Genomic DNA, 24,470 nt, shown 5'->3' with positions numbered 1-24,470 from the left:
AACAAACTGATATCGGTGAGTACCTTGTATTACATCGAATGTTTCAGTTGTCAATCAACAACATTGACATAATTTCATATTTCAAAACTTCTTTGACATCTGTCGAAGAAGTAAAGAAATAAGCTATCAAAAAAGGAATAACTGCGAATATATTCGAATTTTTTATTCATTTCTGAAGGCAGATTTTGGCCTCCGAAACGTAAAAGATAAGTATTATTTCTTAATAATTTTTTTGATAGGCAAAATTGTTAAATACAACTTACTGATAAATAGAAGATTTTTCTTTGTGAAAAATACTTTGATTTTTACGCAGTAACTTATCGGGGTAAACTAAAAAGTTTGCCCTTATACACTTGTATAAAGTTCACCATTATAATTTTTATATTTTTTCAGATTGTGGAAGGTAACAATTCCACATAAACTTCAACATATTGATGACTTTGCATAATAGACAATCGCAATATAAATAGAAGCTCCGCGATAGCACGTGGCATCCGCGTACCTTCTCTCTGGACGGACGTTATCGCCACGTCCGTCCACTACCACGGCCACCACTCAGCTGATATATGACGTTCTTTTTCGTGATTATTGTTCGACGTTTTTTGACAACTTCATAACTCGTAGGATAACGAATATAAAGAGTGTCCCAAATACACGAATATATGTAATACACCACAAATATACTGATGGCAACAAACTGATATCGGTGAGTACCTTGTATTACATCGAATGTTTCAGTTGTCAATCAACAACATTGACATAATTTCATATTTCAAAACTTCTTTGACATCTGTCGAAGAAGTAAAGAAATAAGCTATCAAAAAAGGAATAACTGCGAATATATTCGAATTTTTTATTCATTTCTGAAGGCAGATTTTGGCCTCCGAAACGTAAAAGATAAGTATTATTTCTTAATAATTTTTTTGATAGGCAAAATTGTTAAATACAAGTTACTGATAAATAGAAGATTTTTCTTTGTGAAAAATACTTTGATTTTTACGCAGTAACTTATCGGGGTAAACTAAAAAGTTTGCCCTTCTACACTTGTATAAAGTTCTCCATTATAATTTTTATATTTTTTCAGATTGTGGAAGGTAACAATTACCCAAAAAAGGTCGATAAAAAAAAAAGATTTTTTCCTCCACAAAAAATTACTTTCGTTGAGTATTTATGTGGAAGTTTAGACACGCCGGTATCCAGGCCGGGATGGTTCGGATAACCACGTAAAGAGAGCCATGTATTTGAATTTAAAAAACCGAAGGTCTCCCGAAGAGGAGGCGACTCAAAAAATATATATTGACAAAATCAAAAGGTCTTCCAAATATAAGGCGACAATAAAAAAAGTTGAATTTTTTTCATCGTAATAAAGTTCGACAAAAAATGGGTGGCAGCATTGCTTCGATCAAGGTCGCTGCCCCCCCCCCGACGAAGCTTCTGTCATCTTTGATAGGAGGAGCCGGGACAAATGCGCCCGAGTGGAAAGCAACGTCCAACAAAAATAGAGAGAGAGAGAGAGAGAGTGAGAGGAGAACGTCACATATTCAATTAGAAAGTGTTGTTAATAGTTAATGGATGTAGTCGTTACTACGTGGTGGGAAATCATAATGAAGAAAAGAGTATTGAAACTTTCTATGTTTTTTACCACTTTTATTTGTAACTAACGTTACTGCAGTTTCGTCCTATAAGGACATTTCCAAACTTATACATTAAACTGTAATGCAGTAACGTTAGTTACAAATAAAAGTGCTAAAAACAAAGAAAGTTTCAATTCTCTTTTTTTCATTGTTATTAATAGATCAGTTTTGGCGACGAGGTAAATTAGAAATATTATAAAAATCAAAAATAATCAAAAAAGGACACATCAAAATGGACACAACAGTTCAAAGAATTTGTGGAATTAATTTCAAACTGCAATGATGTCTGTTCTCTTTTCTCAATTACAAAGTTCACAGAATCAGACAAACTGTGAATCATCAAGCAAAGGAAAAATTGTAATGAATACTACACTTCGACCTAACTTCGAAAATTTCGGCAACAAGAAAGAATCGTTTTCAAATTACAAAAGCTTACTTTCAGAATCACATGCAAATGAAACAGGTCAATTTGAATAAACCTTATTGTGCTCAATTGCTACTCAATTCTGTTAGAGCTCAAAATCTATCAAATGAAACTCGATTATGGATATATTTTGAAGAGACATATTGATCCAGGCTGAACGATTGTCCAACCAGTGTTAGAAATCAAACGTTTAAAGATAAGACCTCGTTAGTCCTTAGCTCCCACAAGTTTCGACTTCTGAGGGTTGGGGAACAGCTGGTTAACGGAAAAACAGATTCTAAACAGATTTAAACTGATTCAATTTAGTAAGCGTAAGCGAGTGTGGTATAATATACATATTATTGTTATTTTATCTGAGATTGTTGAAAGACATAAGATACACCGAGAGATTTAAACTATTACACCCAGCCCTAAATACGCTTTCGTAAGAAAAAATCTACAACAAAAGCTCTAATTGAGATTTCGGAGTCGAGGATTTGGAGGGGGATGCTCAGTCTTTATTATCTGCATTGTGTTTCTCATGGACTTTCGTAAGAAATACTTTCATTTTATGGTATTAAAAGCAAGTCGCGTTAAAATTGTTCCAGTCGCATCTAGAAGCCAGACAAGAGTTTGTCTATCTGAACAAAATATCTGAATCAGATCTGAAAATCTAAAGCATAGAGTACCGCATGGTTCTGTTCTAGGACCACTGGATTTATCATCTACATTAATGACCTATGTTTTTATGTGATGACGAGATGCCAAGTTGTTCTATAGATTGATGGATCTAGCCGGTACTAGGTAGTAGGAGATCATTATGAAAAATGAGAATTCAAACATTCTGTTTTTATAGCACTTTTATTTGTATATAACGTTACTGCAGATTTGTCCTACAAATTTTCCAACGAATACAATAATCTGAAATAATTAACAATGCTCACCCTTATATACCTATAAATACAACTACAGTAGGTGATAACAGACGGTTCTTAATGACTTTATTACGTGAATTTTGTTGACCTGTATCAATGTGGGTAGGTCAATTTGGTCATTTAGTAGGTTACATCCGCAATGCTGATGAAATTCCAAAGATTCCAAATAATTGAGTCTCCACTAAGCAACTCTTGCTTGCGTAGTGCAAAATTTCCGTGAAGTTCAGATTCGGGAATTTGTAGTTGTATTCCAAGGAATGGTTTGAAAACGTCGAATCATTTTTACCTAGCCTGGAAGACCTTTCATGTTCAGCATTTCGCTTTGAGAAATTTCGGCCACGTCCAACATAGAGGAAGACCGGGTAATGGGTCTCCAAAACTAAAACCGCTAGAAACGCGTTTACTGTCGTCCCCGCCCCCCTGTATCCCCCTGCTAGCGCTGCGATAGCGCCGCCCCAGTATTGCGACGGCCTAGGTGTATTTTGTTTTTACTGCTCGCCGATGTAAATTTTTATGGACGCAAAATGAACGGTAAGTATTCTAATTATTGATCTACTAGTATGTGACTTTTTTACACCTTTACTCGTACATTCAGTGTAACGATTTTATACTCAAATCCCAAGTATAACTTATAAATATTTTGTGTTTTTTTTTCTTTATAAAATACTTTTGGGTAATGAGGATCGGGTGACCCCTGTTGCCCGCTAGTGATCATGATTTCCTGCAATGTAAAGCTGCACAAAAGCTTACTGGTCAACTGACACTTTGAAACTTGTTAAAGAAGATGGGTTTTCTATACGAAAAGTCGCCAAGGTTTCGAATATTCCACTCTCGAGTCTACAGAAGAGATTAAATAAAAAAATAACTTGGCACCACGTCTAGGGCGACTGACTGTATTTAGCGCTGAACAAGAAAAGCAATTGGCTGACAAGATGAATGAGATGGCGAATATTTTCTATGAATGCACAGCTACAGAAATAAAAAGTGGCATTTAAATATGCCGATAACTTGAACTTAAAACACAATTTTAAACAGTCTTCAAAAATGGCTGGTCGAGACAGGTTGGTATCATTTATGGCCAGAAATGATATATGTCAGAAAACCAGAAGCTACCAGCATAAATCGGATCACGGCATTCAATAAAACAGAGGTGCAGCTATTTTATCAGCTGCTGGGTGAACTGATGGCAAAACATAAATTTGTCCCAAAAAACATATGTAACTGATGATGATTTTCTACCAGCCGAATTGCTCCGATCAGAAACTGCTGCCATTCAAAACTTTGATGAACCAGTTGCAATTAATAGCCCAGCGCCAGGCCAAGAAAGCTCTTCAGTACCAGGCACATCAATGCAAGTTAATTCATTGCTACCAGCGACGCCACCAAGAACTTCTAGCGCCGTTGATGATCTACCCCCTGGCCCATCAGTGGAAAGTGTTACAATAGCACCTGGTGCAGTATATTCACCAGTCCCTGGCACATCAAAATAAGTTGCTCTAGCAGTCACTATTCTTGATATTGTGTCGAAATCAATTAGATTGCCAGAGAAAAGCAATACTCACAATACTAGATAAGCATGCAAAAGCAGCATGCCAAAATTTCAATATCCACGCCAATGAAAAAAACCTGATAGAAAAAGAAAACAGAAAAGTAGAATCGTCTGCCCAGCCAAGGATAAGGGAAAAGGAAAAAATTTAACTAAGGGTAAGGGTCAAGGAAAGCAGATTAAAGTGCCGAAGAAGGGAACCAAAAGAGAAAAGAGGAAGGTTCTCCAGGAATCAAATACCTCTGTTTCAGACGTGGCTACTGATGATGCATGCCAAGACGATGATGCTGACGACGCAGGAAATACTTGCTTAATCTGCAACGAATTCGACCGAAATAATGAGGTTTGGTACAGGTGTACCTCATGTAGTTTATGGGATCATGCAGATTGTACGGGGTGGGAGTCGGTCAAGGGTTATGTTTGCGATTTGTGTTAGATCCTCATGCCCACAAAGTGACCACAATTATCTTACCTCGGTGCAATGGGAATCGAAATAGTTAAATTTTTTACTTTTATATTTCCAAAAATGATTATTAAAGTGATGATTACTGATCTCAAATGATAGCCAATTAAGTAGATTTTGTTGTGAGGCGGTTGCAATAAAAAATTAGTTCAATTAAATTTATTCATTTCAATTATTGCTTAAGTGATCCCAATTCCCCCTTCCTACCCTAAACAATATTACACTCCGGACACTCAAGCGTATAAACTCCAGATTTCTCCATCTTATCCAGTTTATCTTTGGCTTTGAAAATTTGCTTCATTGTTTTTGAAATGAATATATAAATCCCGAGGTCACCAAGGTAGTATTTTCAATAACAAAGCTACTTCAACACTGAAGATTTCAATTTGTGTAATTACACAATTAGTTTTTTTCTTTCTTGGAATATTGCTCCACAGCACGAGCTCGTTGATGGATAAAATTATGCATAAGTAATTATTGACCGACCAGTCGACTTCGACAAAGTCGTTCTTCCCATCGAATTGAATTTGTCAGGATGCACGAGACCCTCATGCCACGATTCCAGTAGTCTGCACGTGTTTTTTTGCAGGAATTTACGGTGGTCGGTCCGTTTTTGATGTTACTTATTAAGGCCGTCGGTGAATTCGTTAATTAGAGTATTTCCAGGTAAGCAATTAACCATTTCAAACACTTTAATTATACTTACAAGAATCGCATCTTCTGTATATTTCGTATTAGTTTACTACCGAACGCTGATAATTCCTCGATAAACGATGACATCTTTCGAGATACAGCCGTAGGAATTTCCTGACGTTTTTTTGTAAAATGTTTTAATTGAAGGAAGAAATGTAACGTTTTCTACAAAACATTAAATTCATTTTAGTTCGGTGGTGGGGCAAAATATGTTTACTTCAAAAAGGCAATATTTACTGTTACAAATGTCCCAACCTAACATCTACTTCTAACGTCAAGGTAATAACTCCTTATTGACCGTACGACCATGTGTCTGTGCGATTTGAATCGCTGGAGATTAAATTCATTTGGAAAAACGTTCTTAAACAGTGAAGTTCGAGGTGTACCAAGTTGAACCTCAAAACGATGAGCACCCACAGTCTGTCGCGTATTTCTGATATGTACCGCTCTTGGTGGAATCAAATGTGCCAAGTCCCTTGAACACCTCCCGTGAAAGTATCTATAGAAGAGAGACAAATCCCCAACCTTTCTTCAATGTTCCAGGCTATCAAGGTTGCACGTGATGTTCGCGTCTCCAATCAGGCGGATGGCTCTTTTCTGGATGGAATCCAGCAACTTCAGGGTATGTTTGGGAGCAGAGCTCAATACATGAGAACAATATTTCAAAGAAGCAGAGCTCCATACATGAGAACAATATTCCAGAGAAGGTCTGATCTGTGCTTTATAAAGCATCAACAGTTACTGGAGAGTATAGTTCTCTAATTTGGAACAGTGTTTCAAGCTTTTAAGAAGCAGCTTTTGCAATTCCAGCGACATGATTGTGCCAAGACATATTGGTATCCATTTCAACCACCAGCAAACTTATCGAAGCAGAAAGCGGAATTGTCTGTCCTGACATTATTATATCCGGTTCAGAGACAATTATTTTCTTGAAGAAAACCGATACCTGGGTTTTTGTGGCATTGAATTGAACCTGGTTACGTTTACGAAGTCACTTCTAGATCCTCATTGAGATATGCAACCTCCTGCTGCCGGTGAAGATGTGCCTCCGTAGTCGATGTCCTGGAATCCAAATGCTGCTGCTGCTGCTGTCGTCAGCAGCAGCTGGATTATTGGTTTTATCCAATAAGTCGTTGATGTACAAAAAAAGAGGGTTGAAGACAATATGGATCCCTGGGGAACACCAGCGTTGATAGTGAAAGTATTCTAGATATATACATCGACGGCCACTTGCAGGGAACGTTCTTTCAGGAAGCTGAAGAGCCATACACAGAAATAATCCGACAAGCCATAGCATCGAAGTTTGGCCAGCAAACCCTCATGCTACACACGGCCAAAGGCCTCAGAAATATCAAGCGCAACAGCTCTTGACTCTCCATGTTTCTCAATTGCGTTATTCCAAATATGTAATACATACGATAGAAGGTCGCATGTTGATCTTTGTTTCCGAAAGTCATACTGATGGTCGCTCAAGATGTTGAGGCCTTCCAACTATTTGAGGATATGGTGGTTTACGACTTTCTCCATGATTTTTGATATCGCTGATAGCAAAGCGACTGGTCTGTAGTTATTTAGAAAATTTTTCTTACCCTTTTTGGGAATCTTTTATGCCTTTCACCAACAAACTAAACATACTATACAGCTGAAACTGTAAACATATGTTCAAGAATGAATGAACATCGTTTATTCAAAATTTTAAATAATAATTACATTTCATTTGTGTCGGTGTATTTGTGTGGGGCCCTGCTACAGGCTTATGCCTCTTCAGGGTACATGTGTTGTGTGTGTGTTTGTTTTGTTGTGTGTTGGTGTCTGTGTTGTGTTGTTCTGTGTTTCGCTTGTTCATCTGGTTTGTTCCTTTGATCCGTAGGGTGGTCCTGGTCCATTGCAGTGGTCGTGGTGTTGGTGCTGTTTGGGTACGGGTTCTTAGGCGGGGCTGTTGGGGGGTGAAACTCTTCGGATTTCGGCTCTTTCCAGGACGCTACTATTCGCTGTCCGCTATCTGATTCCCAGTGAGAATTCCTCTAGAATATCCTGGATCGACTCCGGCGGGTCTTCCATTGCTCCTAGGAGTCTGGCTGAGGGAAAGGGGAGCTTTTTCCTGGGTATCCTTCTGGATCCTCCACGGGGAGTCCAGGGCGTTGTGAGCGAGTTGATGGCATCGGTGTTGCTGCTGCTCATCGTTATGGTCGCATATCGTCCTTGAAGTTCCTGAAATCGTTGGTTGATAGGTGTAGTATTGGTGAGGTTAGATTTAAGGATGGGTATCGGTAGGGAAGGTTATGTATCCGCATCCTCACAACCTCTCGGTTGTGAGGATGCGGTGGGATAGTCTCGGGGGAAGCGTACAGTATATCATCGCTTTGTAGTCTAGGACTGGTCTTATGAAAGTTTTATAAGTATGAAGGAGAGTTTTACTGTTGCATCTCCCGAGCTTGCCTCTCTGAGCTTTTAGCAGGTTGGCTCTCTTCCGGACTCGCTCAGACGAGTATACCAACATAAAAAATTGCTAATCGATATACGTCTCTCGAACAGACGAAGATAGATATACCAGAGCATTCGAATGAAGGCCGAGACACACTTCTTCATACACCTTCCCGATCGGACTCCGGTTTGATTTTGGCCCAAAAGCGGATCGGTGCAGGATCACCAGTGGGTAATCACATATGATGCACTGTTTGGAACCTTTGGTGTAGTAATGAATATTACTGGTGTTGGGAAAAAACTCCAGTAATATTGGGTAATCACACTTGTCATACATGCTTCCGGCTTCTTACCGATTTACCACTCCCGCTTGATACACTTGCCACTCTCGCCAGTATCGATTCAAACAATATATAGGAAGGTCCTCTAAGCAAAATGTTCTAGAATTTTGGCAACTGCGATTTAGCCATTAAGGCACTCTGTTTAGAAGAAGAAGAAAATCGGAGATCTCTCATAGAGAACAGCGGTACAGCTCTTCAGCCTGGTCATATCTATAGAACTGGATATTTTCTGACTTGTTCAATAAGCTCCTCCGGTTTTAATGACATTTTTTAAATTTAATTTGAAGAAAAAAAAAACTCAAATATCATACAAACTCCAAGCGATACCCGTCCCGGCAGCTGGAGAACAAATAAGATGCACTATCAGATCATGATCGAATGCAGGATCGGAGTCGGGTGGGAGCGGGGTTGGCCACGTATCGGAACGATGTGAACTACTCTATTCGGACTAAAGTACCATTTCCCTCCCAGACACTCGTCCGACTGTATGATGGGAGTCGGATCTGAAGGGTGTGTGATAGGTGTGTCCCGGCCTTCATACATGCTTCCGACTTCTTTCCGATTTACCACTCCGGCTTGATACACTTGCCACTCTCGGAAGGTCCTCTAAGCAAAATGGTCAAGAAATTTCGCAACTGCGATTTAGCCAAGATGTATAACAGGTGTGTCCCGGCCTTGAGGCGTATTTTGCGGTATGAAAACGCTTAAGAAAGTTATTGTATAGCGAAACACGTGTTGCGGTTTGGTAAACTGTCTAGTGGAAATCTCACAATAAAGTGTTACTAGATTATGTTATTGATTTTCATCAAGTAACGCCCAATTCCATCACGTATGGTAAGAGAAACAGAACTGGAAGAATGTAATGGCAAAAGAAAAAAGCGAAAATAACAAGAAAGCGACATAGAATAACAGGAAACAAGAAAAAAACGAAATTAAAAACGGTTAACGTAATTATTTGACTTAGTCCTGGCACCCAAGCAATGCATACTGTATTGACAGCTACGCTAAAACTTGAGGCTGCAAAGATTGTTTCCGCAATTGCGAAGGATAATCATGTCCGAAGATGCCACTTCGTAGTAGGAAGTCAAAAAGCTTCTACATGCCATCTATAAAATGGGCGAATCGTATGGAAAAATGCTATTTTCCAATAAAAGGCTATGCTACAACTGCGAAAAACTGAGACTGCACTGAGACTATTACAAATGACCAAAACCCCGAAGAATGTAATCACCAACTGCAGATGAAAAGTCGGATGTTCATCGGTCAAAGCTACGCAGGTTGCCAGTCAAGGAAGCACAGATAACTGATCCCGCAAATACGAATTCCCAGACGAGACAACGAAAGTACATCTATTGTTTGCACCAAGAGAACACGGACCAAATCTTTATGAGTCGAACATAAGAACAAGTTCGGCATCAACAAGACCCTAGCACAAGTTGGGTAGATGGACTAGTGGGTCTCAACAATCACGGATTGCCAGCATTGATATGAAGAAGCGGTTAGGAAAAAAATAGAGGACACATTCTTCTATTTAGGTGATGATGTGGTTGTACCAGATTCAAAGGAAAAGGGGGATTTTACCAACCTCTCTTGGTAACCAAAAGAATGAACGTTTCAGCTAACTTCAGAAAAACTGGCTCCCAATGGCGAAAATTCGTCTCTTTAATTATACAAATTTATCTTAGATTATTCTCATCTTGTATGTTGATCATCATTGTTTTCCGAAAAAAATTTCTGAGTTCGCTTCTGAAAAACAATAAATATAAAAATAGATGATTTTTTCATGCCGATAATATACCAACACTACGCCTATGAAATGACAGTCAACAAAGTTTCATTCAATTGGAAAAGAGAAAAAACATAAACCATCTGAGATAGAGGTTTAAGCCGATGAAGGGTTTTTAAACAATTTAAAATGAATTAGTTGACCAGACAAGCGGAAATGAATGGTAATATCAGTCATCATCGCTGTACCACGAACAATTTATAAGAAGTACAGCGTTAGTTTTCTTGAAATGGACGTTTCACGGTATGTATGAAAGGCTTTATACCGTGAGTCATAAAAATCGGTGCAGCATTCATATTTTTAACAAGTTTCCAGTCTAATTGGCACGACGTATTTCCTTGTTTTTTCACGGACGTGCCAGGGAAGTCTTGATGGATATCAATCTTAGTTACCCAAATTAAAATAAGTATAGTAGAGGAAAAAATAATAAACGAAGGTTATTTAAAGGAATGGAAAACCTAATAGTGATAACTGAATTGATAAACTGATGAGAGAAACTGAAAAACACTATTTGATAAAACTTTTATAAAAAACAAATTCGAAAATCATATAGCAGGTTGTGGATACCAGGTAGTAGTAATATTTCGTAGTCTAGAGGTTCAAGGTTAGTTACTAATCTAACTCTTATGTAAAGGAGCCATTAGATTAGATTGTCGGGGAGCTGGCCCATTGCCTGATTCACTGCGACTTTTTCAAATCTATTGTGATGCTCCTTGGTTGTTAGAACTTATTGTCAAGCTTGATCTCTTTGATGAGACTCCATAGCTTTGATACTGACCCCTTTATATAGCTGGCAACCTCTGGTTTCTCTTCCCTGCATCTTGCGTGTCTCAGCCTCGCTATCGCTTCGCGTTCACGGAGCACATGCAGTGAGGTTTCTTCCTCTTCTTGACAGAACCTGCATTGGGTTTCTTCTGTCAGACCCATGTTGCTCATGTTTCCTGAATCGTCTTTGCCCCGTTAGTAGACCCACCACTACCCTTACAACCTTACGGTTGTGGTTTAGCAGGTCTTCCGTGAATCTGTGCGGAGGTTTCTTTGTGAACTCTTTCACCTGACTCATTCCTGGGAGCTTATTCCACCAATCCATCGATTCGACTTGAATCCATGAATCTATGGATGTCTTTATAAATGCTTTCGCTACCCCGCAGAAGGGTTTGGATGCGCCTTCACGGGCTAGAATATCGGACTTATCATAGCCCTTGTGAACCTCATGTCCGGGTATACAAGCCAGAGTGATCCTATTTTGGGTACTTAGCTCCTTGAGTGCGCTCTCAGACAGCTTCCCACCAGTCTTGAGGAGATTTGAAATGAGCTGAGTGTCTTAATTGATACCTGGCTGTCGGAGAAAATGACAATGGTTTTATTTGTGACCTTCTGCTTATTTCCCTTATACAGTGTTCGATGGCCGCTACTTCTACCTGGAACACGGTTGCATTAAGTCCGAGGCTAAGTGCGATTCTCGTCTTTGCTCTGGCTCCGTATATACCGGCTCCCACTCCTTATTGGGTCTTTGAGCCATCTGCATACCAAGTTTCTTCCGCTTTTACCGGTGAGCCGTTTTGCCAGTCCTCTCTACTTAGTACGATGATTTTGAAATCTTTTTGAAAGTTGTACTGTGTTATCCACGGGCATTCCTAGTATTGGATCTGCCTTCAGTTCATTGTACAGTTGCAAGTATTCTGCACCGTGTGACTGGCTGATTGGGGTTTACCCTACATTAGCCTGTGTGTCACTAGTCGAGCTTCTCTTTGTATGTAGATTATAACGGACCATACACACCTAACGTAAAAAATGTCTACGTTAGGTAATGGCAAACTTCTTATAAATAAGGGTACTGAAATGCAGTGGTCAGTTTATCATAAATTTAAAAATCTAATCGATATTCCTGTTTTGAAACAGTTGAAAATAGCATATCCCTCATTGGTTCAGTCAAGATGCGTTTTGGCATCATTTATTGGATAGGATTTACTTATGTGTACCTGATTTTTCAGGTGAGGTTTGTCTCACCAATACACCTTAGATTAGTGAAAATTGAAACTTCCTATATTGTATTTGTAACTAACGTTACTGCAGTTTCGTCAAAAGAATACAATGAATACTAAAAAACGAAGTGGTATAAAAACATAGGGAATTTCATTTCTCACTTTTCTGATCTCCTACTACGTAATGATCATCCTGATCATGTAATAAGCAAAATATCAAAGAAACTGTTTTTTTTTCTAGAGTGGCATCTGTATTATCAATGTATGCCAAAATAACGTGCTATAATTGAATAATAAAACCTCATTACGATTTTTGCGGGACTCTCAACAAATTAAATCAATTACAAAAATTACAAAATCGTGGAATGCGAATAATATTACTCTGCAATAGAATGACACCTATACATAATATGCTCTGTAGTTTAAGGTGGCTTAATGTCTCTCAACGACTGTACTATCAAACTATGATATTTATATTTAAAATAATAAATAAATTGCAACCAACATACTTAGTAAACCTTTTAATCATAAATAGTGAAGTACATCATCATGATACTAGATCGAACACCAATTTTCACATCCCAAGGACAAATTCACGTAGCAGTTTAAACTCGTTATTTTTCAAAGGTCTGGACAGTTTCAATAAACTACCAAATAATATAAAAAACTCTTCTTCTCTCCGTCTATTCAAGAGGGACTTGGTAACATTCATAACGAATAACTGAATTCAAGCTAATTTATATTTAAAATATAATAATAACTAAGACTTTGTTTTGAATGAATATATAAGTAAATATGTAAACATGTATCCTACATAGAATATGTGCGATATAGGTAGTTTTTTTTCTTTTTTGTGATTTTCTGTTATTTGGTTATAATAGACTAATTTATTTTGATTTTTATCTATTATATTTAGATAAAGTACATTAATTATGGTTATATTAGGCTTGCCTATCTGGAAATAAAGTTCTTCTTCTTCTTCTTCAATAACGGCTACATCCATCAATTTATTACTGAGATTGTTCATTAAGATACGTTTACAGAGATGTTGATCAATATTGATAAAGAAATATTAATAATTATTAATACCAACAAATACAAGTAGGAAAAAGGGATGACACCTTTCCTAATGTAGATGGCATCTATGGAATAGACATAAAAATAAAATCTGTTCCATCCAAAAAGGTCCCTTGCAGAGCAAAGTTGTCGTTCTCTACAGCTTCTCTGCTAGTTTTTGAGTTCTGAGCCAATACTTATAGTATGTTGTTTTCTCATCAGATTGTTGACATTTCAAACCATCCTGTGCTTGGACATAGTTTTTTCTTACATATTTTCTGCAGACCTCCAAATAGAGAAAAACCACATCCATAGATACATAGACTGAAACTTGAGCCCATAGAAATATGGAATATTCGACAGCCCAAGACGATTTGTTTAACAAAAAAAATCAATTTTTTTTCATTCGAAGTATCCTCACGCTTTTTCGAAGTTTTCCCAAAAATTAATTTATCCCAAAAAAAACTTCCTCTCATTAACAAAGGCAGTGAATATTTTGAATGATCTCTTAGATAAAGGTAGACTATATGAAATAAATCTAGAATTTGATGTAAAATAATATACTCAAAAACGATGTGTTACAAAATATTTAAATTAACCAAGTTCGAACCTATCTCCAATGTGACTTTTGTGCAATTATTTCAGCAGAACACACTTGATTGTCACTGTTAATTTTCATAATTTCCTTATTTATGCTTCATAACTGTGAAATATATACAACGTGTTAGGAACCACACATTAAAAGGTAAGACCTCGTTAATCCTTAGCTCGCACAAGTTTCGACTTCTGAGGGTTGCCATTCGTAAGGGTGCGACAGCCGGTTAACGGAAAAACAGATTTTAAACAGATTTGTTTTTCAATATTCACGAGAGATCTGACAATATCCAAAAATAGATTTTGTTCATTATTCCAAAAAAAAGTTTTCATGAAACTGTTATTAATTGTGTGCATTGTATTGACAGAACGTGGATGGGATGAAAAATATAACGATTCATTTGGAGCTGATCCCAATTTCATGTTGACACATAATTAAGTGAGATAGACAATGGAATTTTGCCAAAATAATTCTCTTCTGGTCTAATTATAAACACAATCAATGTTTGTTATTATATTGAAATTAATAAACCAGCAGAATATAATCGAACATATACATAACGGATTATTTTATACAGTGTGTCAATTTTAAAACTTACAATGGGCTATATCTCACGAACGAAAGCTGATATCGAAAAATGCTTGAAACTGTTTCTAGAATAGTAAGGGGGAACTAAAGTGACATGAAAGATAACTCACCCCCATCAACTCCCTAGGCCCCACCCACCAAAACACAAAAGTTTAAATTGCAAACCCCTACTTGTGATACATCATTGAAAAGACTATAAAAATGATATCTAATGGTATAAATAATAATTGTACAGGGTGAAACAATAATTGTGAAACTTTAGCTTAAATGGAATATTCAATGAGGTTTTTGTTGAACTGCAAATTTATTTAAAATGTTAATTAAGTAAATGTTTGAAGTGGGTTTCGTTGTTTTGTAAACAATAATACAGCCTATTTTCAAATTCTGCACGAACTTTGGCAAATATTGTTCTAGTAATGGCGCGACATGCTTGCGTAATTTTTTCTCGCAATTCCCAAAGTGACGCAGGTTGAGTTTAATAAACAACTGACTTGAGGTGACCCCATAGAAAAAAAGTCAGGTGGCGCCAAGTCTGGTGACCTCGGTGGCCACTCAATGGGACCTCTCCTTCCAATCCATTTGTTCGGATAATTAGTATCCAACCGGTGCCTAACTGCAGCAAATCTTCGTCTACAGCTAGGTTGCCTTGGTCGTCCCTTTGGTTCTCTAATTCATGCACAATTAAAGGTTCGATGATGTTTTCCAGCATATCGAGATAAATGTCGCTATTTAAATTGCCTGGTATGAACAAGGGACCAATTATAGCACCGCCTAATATTCCTACCCAAACATTCAGTTTTTCAGGATATTGAATGTGACCTTCTCTGAATCGATGCGGGTTCGCATCACTCCAGGTCCGACAGTTTTGTTTATTTACATTACCATTCAGCATAAAAGTACATTCATAACTGTAACAAATATTTTTTAGCATTCTCGGTTCAACGCGGTCTGGATCATCGTCGCCTAGTTCTTGAAGAATTTGTGTTTTGTACGGGTGAAACTTATATGTAATTTCAACACCTTTCTAACTGACTCATGTGAAAATTCTGTCACTGTAGATACATGACGTGTTGATGCAGTAGGCTCCATTGCAAAATTTCTAAGGACTTCAATCTTGGTTGCTTCATTCAGTAATCTTGGGTCATTCCTTTTTTTATTTTGCACTGATCCCGTTTCTCTAAACTTTTCAACTAAATCGTGGACGTACACGTGTCTTACATTTTTATCCGGATGCCTTTCATGAAATATTTGAACTGTTATTAAATAACATCTTGACAACTACAGCTGAATGACAGTAGGTACAGATCGTACAAATGATGAAAACTAATGACATTTAAAAGTCTCAAACAAACCAAAAATTATTGACTCTGACAGAACCCAAAAAACAAATCTTTCCAACTTGTTTTGCAAAAACGGCAAATTGAGTTTTTATTTAACAAAAAAGTATCGACGGACACTTATCATTTAAAATAATAGTGCGGGAGGTAGCATTACAAATAAAAAAGTCATAGTAAGCCGGCTGATATTGAAGTTCGTGCAGACTTTGACAATAGGCTGTATTATTGTTTACAAACAACGGAACCCACTTTGAACATTCACTTAATTGACATTTTCAATAAATTTGTAGTTCAACAATAACCTCATTAAATATTCCATTTGAACCAAAGTTTCACAATTATTGCTTCACCCTGTACAATTATTATTAATACCATTGGATAGCATTTTTATAGTATTTTCAGTGATGATCGAGTTTTGTGAAAGTCTCACTGAACGGATCAACTTGCATCAGAATTTCTTGTATAAAATTTGTTTTTCGGATGAATGTACGTTTAGTTTGAATCGGCATAATTGTCGATATTTTGGTGATAGAAATCCTCATTTATACCGTCAAGTTCATACCCAACGACCTCAAAAACTGAATGTTTGGGCAGGAATTTCAGGTGACCACATCACAGGACTTTTTTAATCGATGATAATTTGACTAGTGATGAATATTTGGATATGTTGGAGAATCGAGTAATACCGTGCATCAATAGGGCAATGGGGAATGTTCCTCAATTTGGGTTATTACAGCAAATGCAAGTTTGAACAAAATAAAGTTGAGTTTAATTCATAAGTTTTTCATATTCACATCGGAAAGTATTCAAATTGATGTTTCAAATGTTGGGTTTTAATTTTTAAAGGAATGTATTTCTAATTCACATCTTGGCAATAGCGCCTAAGTATATCAAGTAGAAATAATTTATGCGTACCTATATAGATATTCTACTTTAAAAAAGGAAAATTATTTTTATAAATCAACAATTGAGGCAAAATATGAATTATAGTTCAATACCACCCCCGCAAGCCACATAAATAACAGTTATTTTGTTATTTATTTATATACAGGAAGATAGGTTAGGTGCACAAAATGTCAATTGTCACAGAATGTCTCGGAACTCGGAATATAAGTAAACAGAACAGCACGCCTCTGAAATATGTCATCTTTGTTTGTCTCATACAGGTAACAGATTCATTGTCCTTCATTCCCCATTGAGGTGAATATAAATTTATTCGAAAACGAAATAGTTTTTCAGCAGGATGGTGCACCTCCTCATTATGCAGCTCCAGTGCGACAATTTTTGGATGATCATTTTCCTAGTCGCTAGATTGGCAAAAGAGGTCCTACAGAATGACCACTAAGGTCTCGGGATCTCACTCTTGTAGATTTCTTTCTGTGGGGTCATTTGAAGTCTAAAGTGTATGAGATAGAATCGAAAACAATAGAAGAATTGAGAGAGTATCATGAGGCATTGCACCTCGTTTGTACCATTATATGGAGGTTGGTGGAAACGTTTTTGAACATTTACTATAGAAAATGTGTTTCTTCTCATTGTCCAGTTATCAGATTTTGATTTATGAATTAATAAAAAAATCTTTTTTTCTGATTTATTGCTTTCATATTTGTCTGTAGAACGAATATTTCAAAATGTGGCCTCCTGTATGATTGTTGACCTGTTTTTTTAATTTTCCTGAAAATCATTATTCCAAAAGTTATTCAGGGTGGCATCATGGAGCATCTGATAATGCGAAACAAAATATAGGGTGATCCATTTAAAATAAATTGGTGACATGCTCTGGGGTGCGATAGGGGAAGTAACATCAAATGTGAATATGTCAAAATGTGTTTCCCTGTATACTATTATTGACGTGTTTTTTTATTCTTCCTGAAAATCATTGTACCAAAAGTAAAAGTTGATGACTCGTTTTAAATGAAATGCACTGTAGTAATAAGCTGAAAAGAGTCAGAAAATTTTATCTTGTAGAAAATGAACAGCATCAATGTATAGAGTATAAAATTCTTCATCAATCAATTTATACCACGACACAGTAGAATGAATATTTATTGAAATATGAAGCTACAAAAACACATGACATTAAACATTAAACGGACAAAGTGTTTGAAAAAAACCTAATATTTATATATTCTACACTAATACAATATTAATCGCTTTATAAAAAATAATGCTACGAAATGTTTTTTGTGTGAAATCAAATACCAAAAAAAAATCGTGGCAGCATTTCCGCTGAAACCGGAAGTTTTTTTCTGATAACTATTTGCTTATAATGGGTTTTTGTCCATATAAAACATGGACTATCCCGTTTCAATAACAATAAAACTAAATATGACCACTGTCGACAAATACATTCAAGATTGACCAATGATTACCGGGGTGTTCACATCCATGAAATATAAAATAGTATATTATTCTGAGCTAGGGAATAAAGATTGTCGGTAATCTTCCGAGCGAGTAGAATGCTATAATTTTTCTATGATTTATTACAGAAATATTTTAAAATAATATTCGTTTTTTGAAGAATATCCCGATTGAGAGTAATACCATTGATTGCATAACTGAAAGCAACGAAAAAAAGCATTCAAAAATATTTTCAACAAGATTTTAATCCGATGCCACTGGCAGTCGAGCCCAACGTCACCGTACATAAGTAAACAGAAGTAAATTCACTCCCGTCGGTATCTTTGATGTTTCGGGTCGAGATTTTATTTTTTGCTGGCATGTGGCGGGGCAGGAGGGTGTAGGCTAAGAGCTGTTGTGCAACTCTGCACGAGGTTCGATCAAAAAATATGTGACCATGATCTGACTTCATCATTGCTACGAGGAGCTCCCAATAAATGTCTCATATGATTGTGAACTGTTTAGGAATTTTTTGGAACTTCCACAAGAATCTTCATTCTATTTATGTCTGCATCTGTAATACTAGACAGAATCTCACTAGTACCTTCTAGACAGTTAGTTTTTTTCAGCCTGTGTGAAATACTGAAGAGTAAATGTGTTTTTGAAAGCTCTGGTAATTTGAATAGGAGTTGGGTTTCTGGCATTTCCACAAGTATTTATAAGTTGACCAAAATAATTTTCCACACAGTCCTGATTTATATTCCTCGTCAATATGTAGTGTCCTTCACTATGTGGGTTTTCCCAAAGTTGCAGAAATGCCGAAATTGTTATCTGCCACCCCTTAATGAATCTTATTTGTCCAGTCGTGTTTTTTAGTTTTTATTATTATTACAGTTAATTTTCTAAAAAATTATAAAACAACGATAAAAATGAAAACAACAACAATTGGCGCTCCGGGGCTACTTCATTGACTCCAGTGGCGCATTTGCTTTTTCAGCTGCAGGAAAACCCGGAAAAACCTGCAGCACCACATCATCTGAAGATCTTGATTTGCCAATGTCCTCTCTCTCATAGAACAAAATGTAGTATGTCTCTAGAGGATCCAATAGATTCAATACATCGCCAGAACACTTCGTGACACGACTATCGTCAAACGCCAAGGCGTAATAATGACCAAATTCAATGCCAGAACCACAGTGAACAATGACTGCATGAATATTATAATAGTGGTCTGCTAGATTGAAATTTTCATCTATTTCGAACCTTCGAAAGAGTTTCTTGCTTCCGTCAGAGGTTGAGTCTTGTTTGAAGATCATCAGTGTTATTATTAGATTGACTAGTGCCTAAGAAAATCAATTTATTTTGATGTTCTAAAAAAAGGTTTATGGAAATCTTTCACACCGTCAATTTAAAATATCAAACACTTGATCCATTTTTTCAATGAATGTAGCCGTTCCTATTGCTGCTGATGGTATTTGATTGAAACTAGCATAGGTATTCATCGCTGTAGCTACCGAATGACTGAAAACTTGACTGGCTAATTTAACCTTCATCATTTGAAAGTTGTTTAGATATAAATAAGAATCAGTAAGTTTGGGTGCTAGTCTATATTGCTTTTCATTATCCAAGTTGTAAAGTTGTTCAAGATGACTTTTGTTGTATATTGTATATTAATCAAATTTCAAAAAGTTATCGAAAAAATAGTTTCTGCTACATTTCAGCAGATGTAAAATATTTTTTTCTCATCAACAAAGAAATATGGCTGCTCTACAGTCACTTCGAGATCTTTTCTGGCAAGTTTATAAAAATTAGAACCTAAATCGGAAATGATACCCCAATCCAATTTTTGATAATTGCCTAACAGCTTCAATCACAATACTTTTTATATCCAGTATTGATGATAGATTTTTTTTAATTATTGGGTTGGTTATTGTAAATCAAAACTTCAATATTAAATACAGATTTCTCAGTTTTGGGTTGCCTAGTTTGCTAATTATGAAGTATGTCAATCGAATAAAATTCTAATGTTTTTTTGTTATTGATGACAGTATCTAAGAAAAGACATATTTGCTATTTATAGTAGATTATTTGGAACATATAAATGGAAAGTAGGCTCCAAAAAAAGTTATTTGAATATAAATTTGATACTTTGGTTTTGCAAATATTTCAGTGAAAGTAATTGTTTTCCTACAGATACAAATCAAAACTTGATGTGGTTCAACAATTATTTTCCTTTGTGGATTTCCAGTGGAACTGAAGGTATATACTATTCGTAAAGTTCAATTTCATCAAATTTAATTCATAATAAAAAGTCTGCATATTAATGACTCCACTATATATGGTCTATAACAATTTATTTTATGATTTTCGTTATATGTTCATTATTTCAATATTACATAATAAATAATAGAAGAACATACCTTTTTTCGTCAATTGGAAATCGAAAAAAATGAATGCCGACATCACCCTGCAAATTACAGCAACCCACAGCTTGACACTTGCTCATTTTGAAACTAGACACAAATTTTTCACAAATACAAAACCACCACTTACAACGACTCACTCTGTAATAATATTCCATGCCTCAATTTGGCTCGCTTACTAAACGCCTCAGATTCAGTCAGTTGCGCTGTAGTTCGGCCGCGCATAAAATTCGAGTTGGGGAATCTTGATCCAAATATGTCGGAGAGTGAACTTACTGGTGTTAACTTCTATACTGTGTCAACGTTGTTACAATAACTGCTGTAGAACAAGCTTACAAATTAGTGTGACAAAGAGCTATTCAAGTTTCTAATTGCTCTCATTTTGTTTTGATGAACTTGTGAAAAATATTGATTTTTTTTTGTACAACTGTCAAAAATACTTGACATTTCTGCATCTCTATCAATGCGTAAATGATTTTTTTTTACCGTGAAAAAGTCTTTTTTCCACTGCCAAAATAGTTGGTAACAACTATCTGTTCTGGTTACCTTTCAGTGGAAGAGCTTCATGAAGCAAGAGCCGAATCGATCCCTCTACGAAACCCTTCATCACTTCGAAGGATCGATTGCAGCTTGAGAAATGGTTCTGATACAGATTCTGTGAAACATGTTCTTCCTTACGAATCAGAAGACAGTTGTCCTGAAAATCTTGATGTGAAAATTAGATTAGATAATTTAGGAAACTCTTGCTACATAACTAGCACTTTACAAGTGTTGTTCATGACGAAGAATTTCAAGAACGAGGTTTTAGCGATGAACGAGAGCGAGAATTTTTCCCACTTATTCACCAAACTTAAGCAATTGTTCATGCAGTTGCAGTTTCGTAAGAATGTATCAACCAATTTCCTGGTGTCTTTGAAGTCTACTAGATACTCGTTAGGAGGATTGCTCCGAATTCTTGGGGTTCTTGTTGAATACTGTTATTGCTTTTAATTAATTTTGTTCACTTAGTATGTTGAAATAATTGATCATGGATGTTTATAAAAAAAGACGATTTTGACATTGACAATGATTTGAAAAGTTATAAAATAAAGATATTGACTTGAAACGTTTGATTCCTGGTTTATTTCGACTTTAAATCAAAGGAATTCACAGTAGGACTGACTAGTCTGAACATTGGTCCTTCGAGCCGGATAGCCTTACGCCAAATCATTTTTTAATGCACTGTTCAAATGGAGCTGCACCACCATTGGGAAAATTTGAGGAAGTCGAAGTGAACTTGAGAAAACAGTGGAGAGTATCTCAAGCCTTAGCGGATATATTTTGGAGAAGATGGCGGAAAGAATATTAACTTACACTGAATAAACAAATGAAATGGTATGAGAAGGGGGACGACTTATCGGAGGACGATGTGGTACTCGTCATTGACGACACATTACAAAGGAATTTGTGGCCACATGGGAAAATTGTAAAAGTTTATAGGGAAAAGAATGATAAGATTAAAGTTGTGGACGTCAAAACAAAATCAGGAACCTATAAACGGCCAGTTACAAAGATCTGTAAATTGATGAGTGGTACAGGTTCTTAACGAAAATTAATTGAAGACTATATCAAATACAGTGATTTAATCACGAGGGGGAGAATGTTGTTGCTTATAATTAATTTGTAAACTGTAATGAAGAATTTAACAACTGAAACTTCATGCAACCGAATGTTCATTTGTTATTTTGATCGAGAATCGCTGCTTACATATTGGAGCATTATTACGATTTTATAACACAAATCTCATTGACACCATAGTTTTCGGATTCCACAAATGTTCAGTTTTAAATAAAATGTTCTGACGTCACACAGACTGTTTCAGACTGAGAATCTACAAGTTTCAACAACAATAATTTCCATATAAAACCACTTCAAAAGATTATTCTGTGAATGATGAAAAAGTACTTTACGATGAGGTTTGAAAATATAATACAACTATTATTATTTATACTATTATATATTCCAATATTATATCATTATTCTGTTATCATTATCATTTCATTATTATATTAAACTCACCAAAACTAAGCAATCTTTGAGGTTAAAATTTGATATTTGAAATACCTAAATTCATTAAAGTTCAGTGTCTCAATATTAATTTTGCGAGGAATTTTATATTTCACACTATCTGAAATAGGTACATGGATTTTTCGAGTATGACTTTTTTTATGTCGATATCTGACAATTGGGTAAGTAGTCGAATCATCCGGGTCTTCTCCTTTGCTATATTATTTGAAGCGGGAAAAAATATGTGAATATGGTTTAAACAATATGTAAGATATTAAAAAAATCGTATATCAATGAACATATATTAATATAACATCAGTACATTGATTATTTACGTAATATCAGGGGTGATACTATGGTACCAACATTGAAGTTGATAAATATAATGATGGAACTAATGCGGCTGAAAGAAATAGTAGATATGTATAAGTTAGGTATACTTCTCTACAAATATTTTATTCAAAGAATACAAGCACCTGAATACAAGTAAGTAAAGTGATATTTTTAGGAAACCGCAGTGATGAAAATAGGTTCATAGACTTCTCTGCAAAAAACTGTTCCAAAATTAATATGATATTTATCATGAAAAAAACTTTAATCCCTGTCCAGTGCCTACCTGCTAGTTTCATTATTCAGGATTAAATTGTTATTCTGTATATCTCTGAAAATACTATACCTACAACTCAGTTCTTTACCACCGACAGGGGATATAGTAAAATAGCATATTGAAAATTTGACTTGCAAGTTTAGTAATGGAAACATTATTGCTCCAATTTCTCCAAAAAAATGGTTTCGGCAAAAATATAACTGCTAACAAACAACTAAATTAAAGCAACCTGCAGTTTTTTCCCAAATATTTTTCATTGAAACCATATCTTCTTCAAATGAATAATCTATTGAAATATAACTTATATATCTACGATTTCATTATCAGTCGCTTCAGTTCCATCATTATTACATGAATTAAAAACAATTTCAACGTTCATACCACAGTTATATGAATAACTAATACCTATACTGATATAGGTATATACACCTATATTTAGTCATATACAATGAATATCATGCATATTATTCAAAAAATATAAATCATTCTTTTCCAGCTTTAAATTTTTGATTTCAAATAATATAACAAAAAATTAAAATTTCTGAAGATTGTCCATTTCACATACCTATACTTCTTGATGAGACTAAGATGATACTACTATCGGAATACTAAAAAATCTCTCTATGTAAGAGCCTTATATTCTCATAAAGACAAAAATTTAATACATTTTCAATAAGGCGTTGCTATCGAAACTTGAAAAAAACAAAAAATATCTGTATAATTTACCCTGACCTATGCCTTCGGGTGTCAAGGTCGTTGCAATTAACATTTCGTTGATCATTCCAAAAATTAAAAATATCATTAACCAAACAGTTCATGAATGATAACTAAACGTAACATGTTAAAGACACTGTAACTACAAGACGGATAATCTATCTGAGTAACCCAATATCTAATCGAGACAGTGCTTTCAAGTGCTTCTTCCTCTGCTCAAATGACCAAACATTGGTAACATCAAAAAGAATTCGTCACGAGCCCATTCCGGTTTGTGTTTACTAGAATAAACCATGAAGACTTACCTTATTATCATAATTAGTCAGTTCAAAGGGTCGGTTCCATTGTCGTTTTGAAAAATATACAATTTCAAGGAACACCGCGACTTCAAAATGTATCCAGTCTACTTATTTATACCCGTTTTGTTTATAGAAAAGTCAACTCGAAACACATTCACTCACAACACCATCTCACCACCGACTGTTTTCTGTTTTGCCGAATTGCCGCCGCCGACTTCGTTTCATGACGGTGTTCGGACGAGTCGGCTATGCAAG

General features: G+C 35.8%; 1 protein-coding gene across 1 annotated transcript in view; it reads right to left on the bottom strand.

Annotated features, from left to right (window-relative positions):
- alpha-Man-IIb (alpha-Mannosidase class II b) overlaps nucleotides 1-24,470 on the bottom strand; it is a 110,505-nt gene extending 86,035 nt beyond the window's left edge. Inside the window, exon 1 of the mRNA XM_074170925.1 lies at nucleotides 24,222-24,470. Coding sequence (XP_074027026.1) covers nucleotides 24,222-24,232 — 11 coding nt within the window. The 5' untranslated portion in view covers nucleotides 24,233-24,470. The remainder of the gene's footprint in view (nucleotides 1-24,221) is intronic.

Source organism: Leptinotarsa decemlineata, unplaced genomic scaffold (assembly GCF_025532065.1).
Source record: "Leptinotarsa decemlineata unplaced genomic scaffold, Ldec_3_MD MMD2_tig00000008_RagTag_RagTag, whole genome shotgun sequence".
Taxonomy (NCBI): domain Eukaryota; kingdom Metazoa; phylum Arthropoda; class Insecta; order Coleoptera; family Chrysomelidae; genus Leptinotarsa; species Leptinotarsa decemlineata.
Note: the sequence above shows the minus strand (reverse complement) of the source record. Positions and strands in the feature narration are given on the sequence as shown.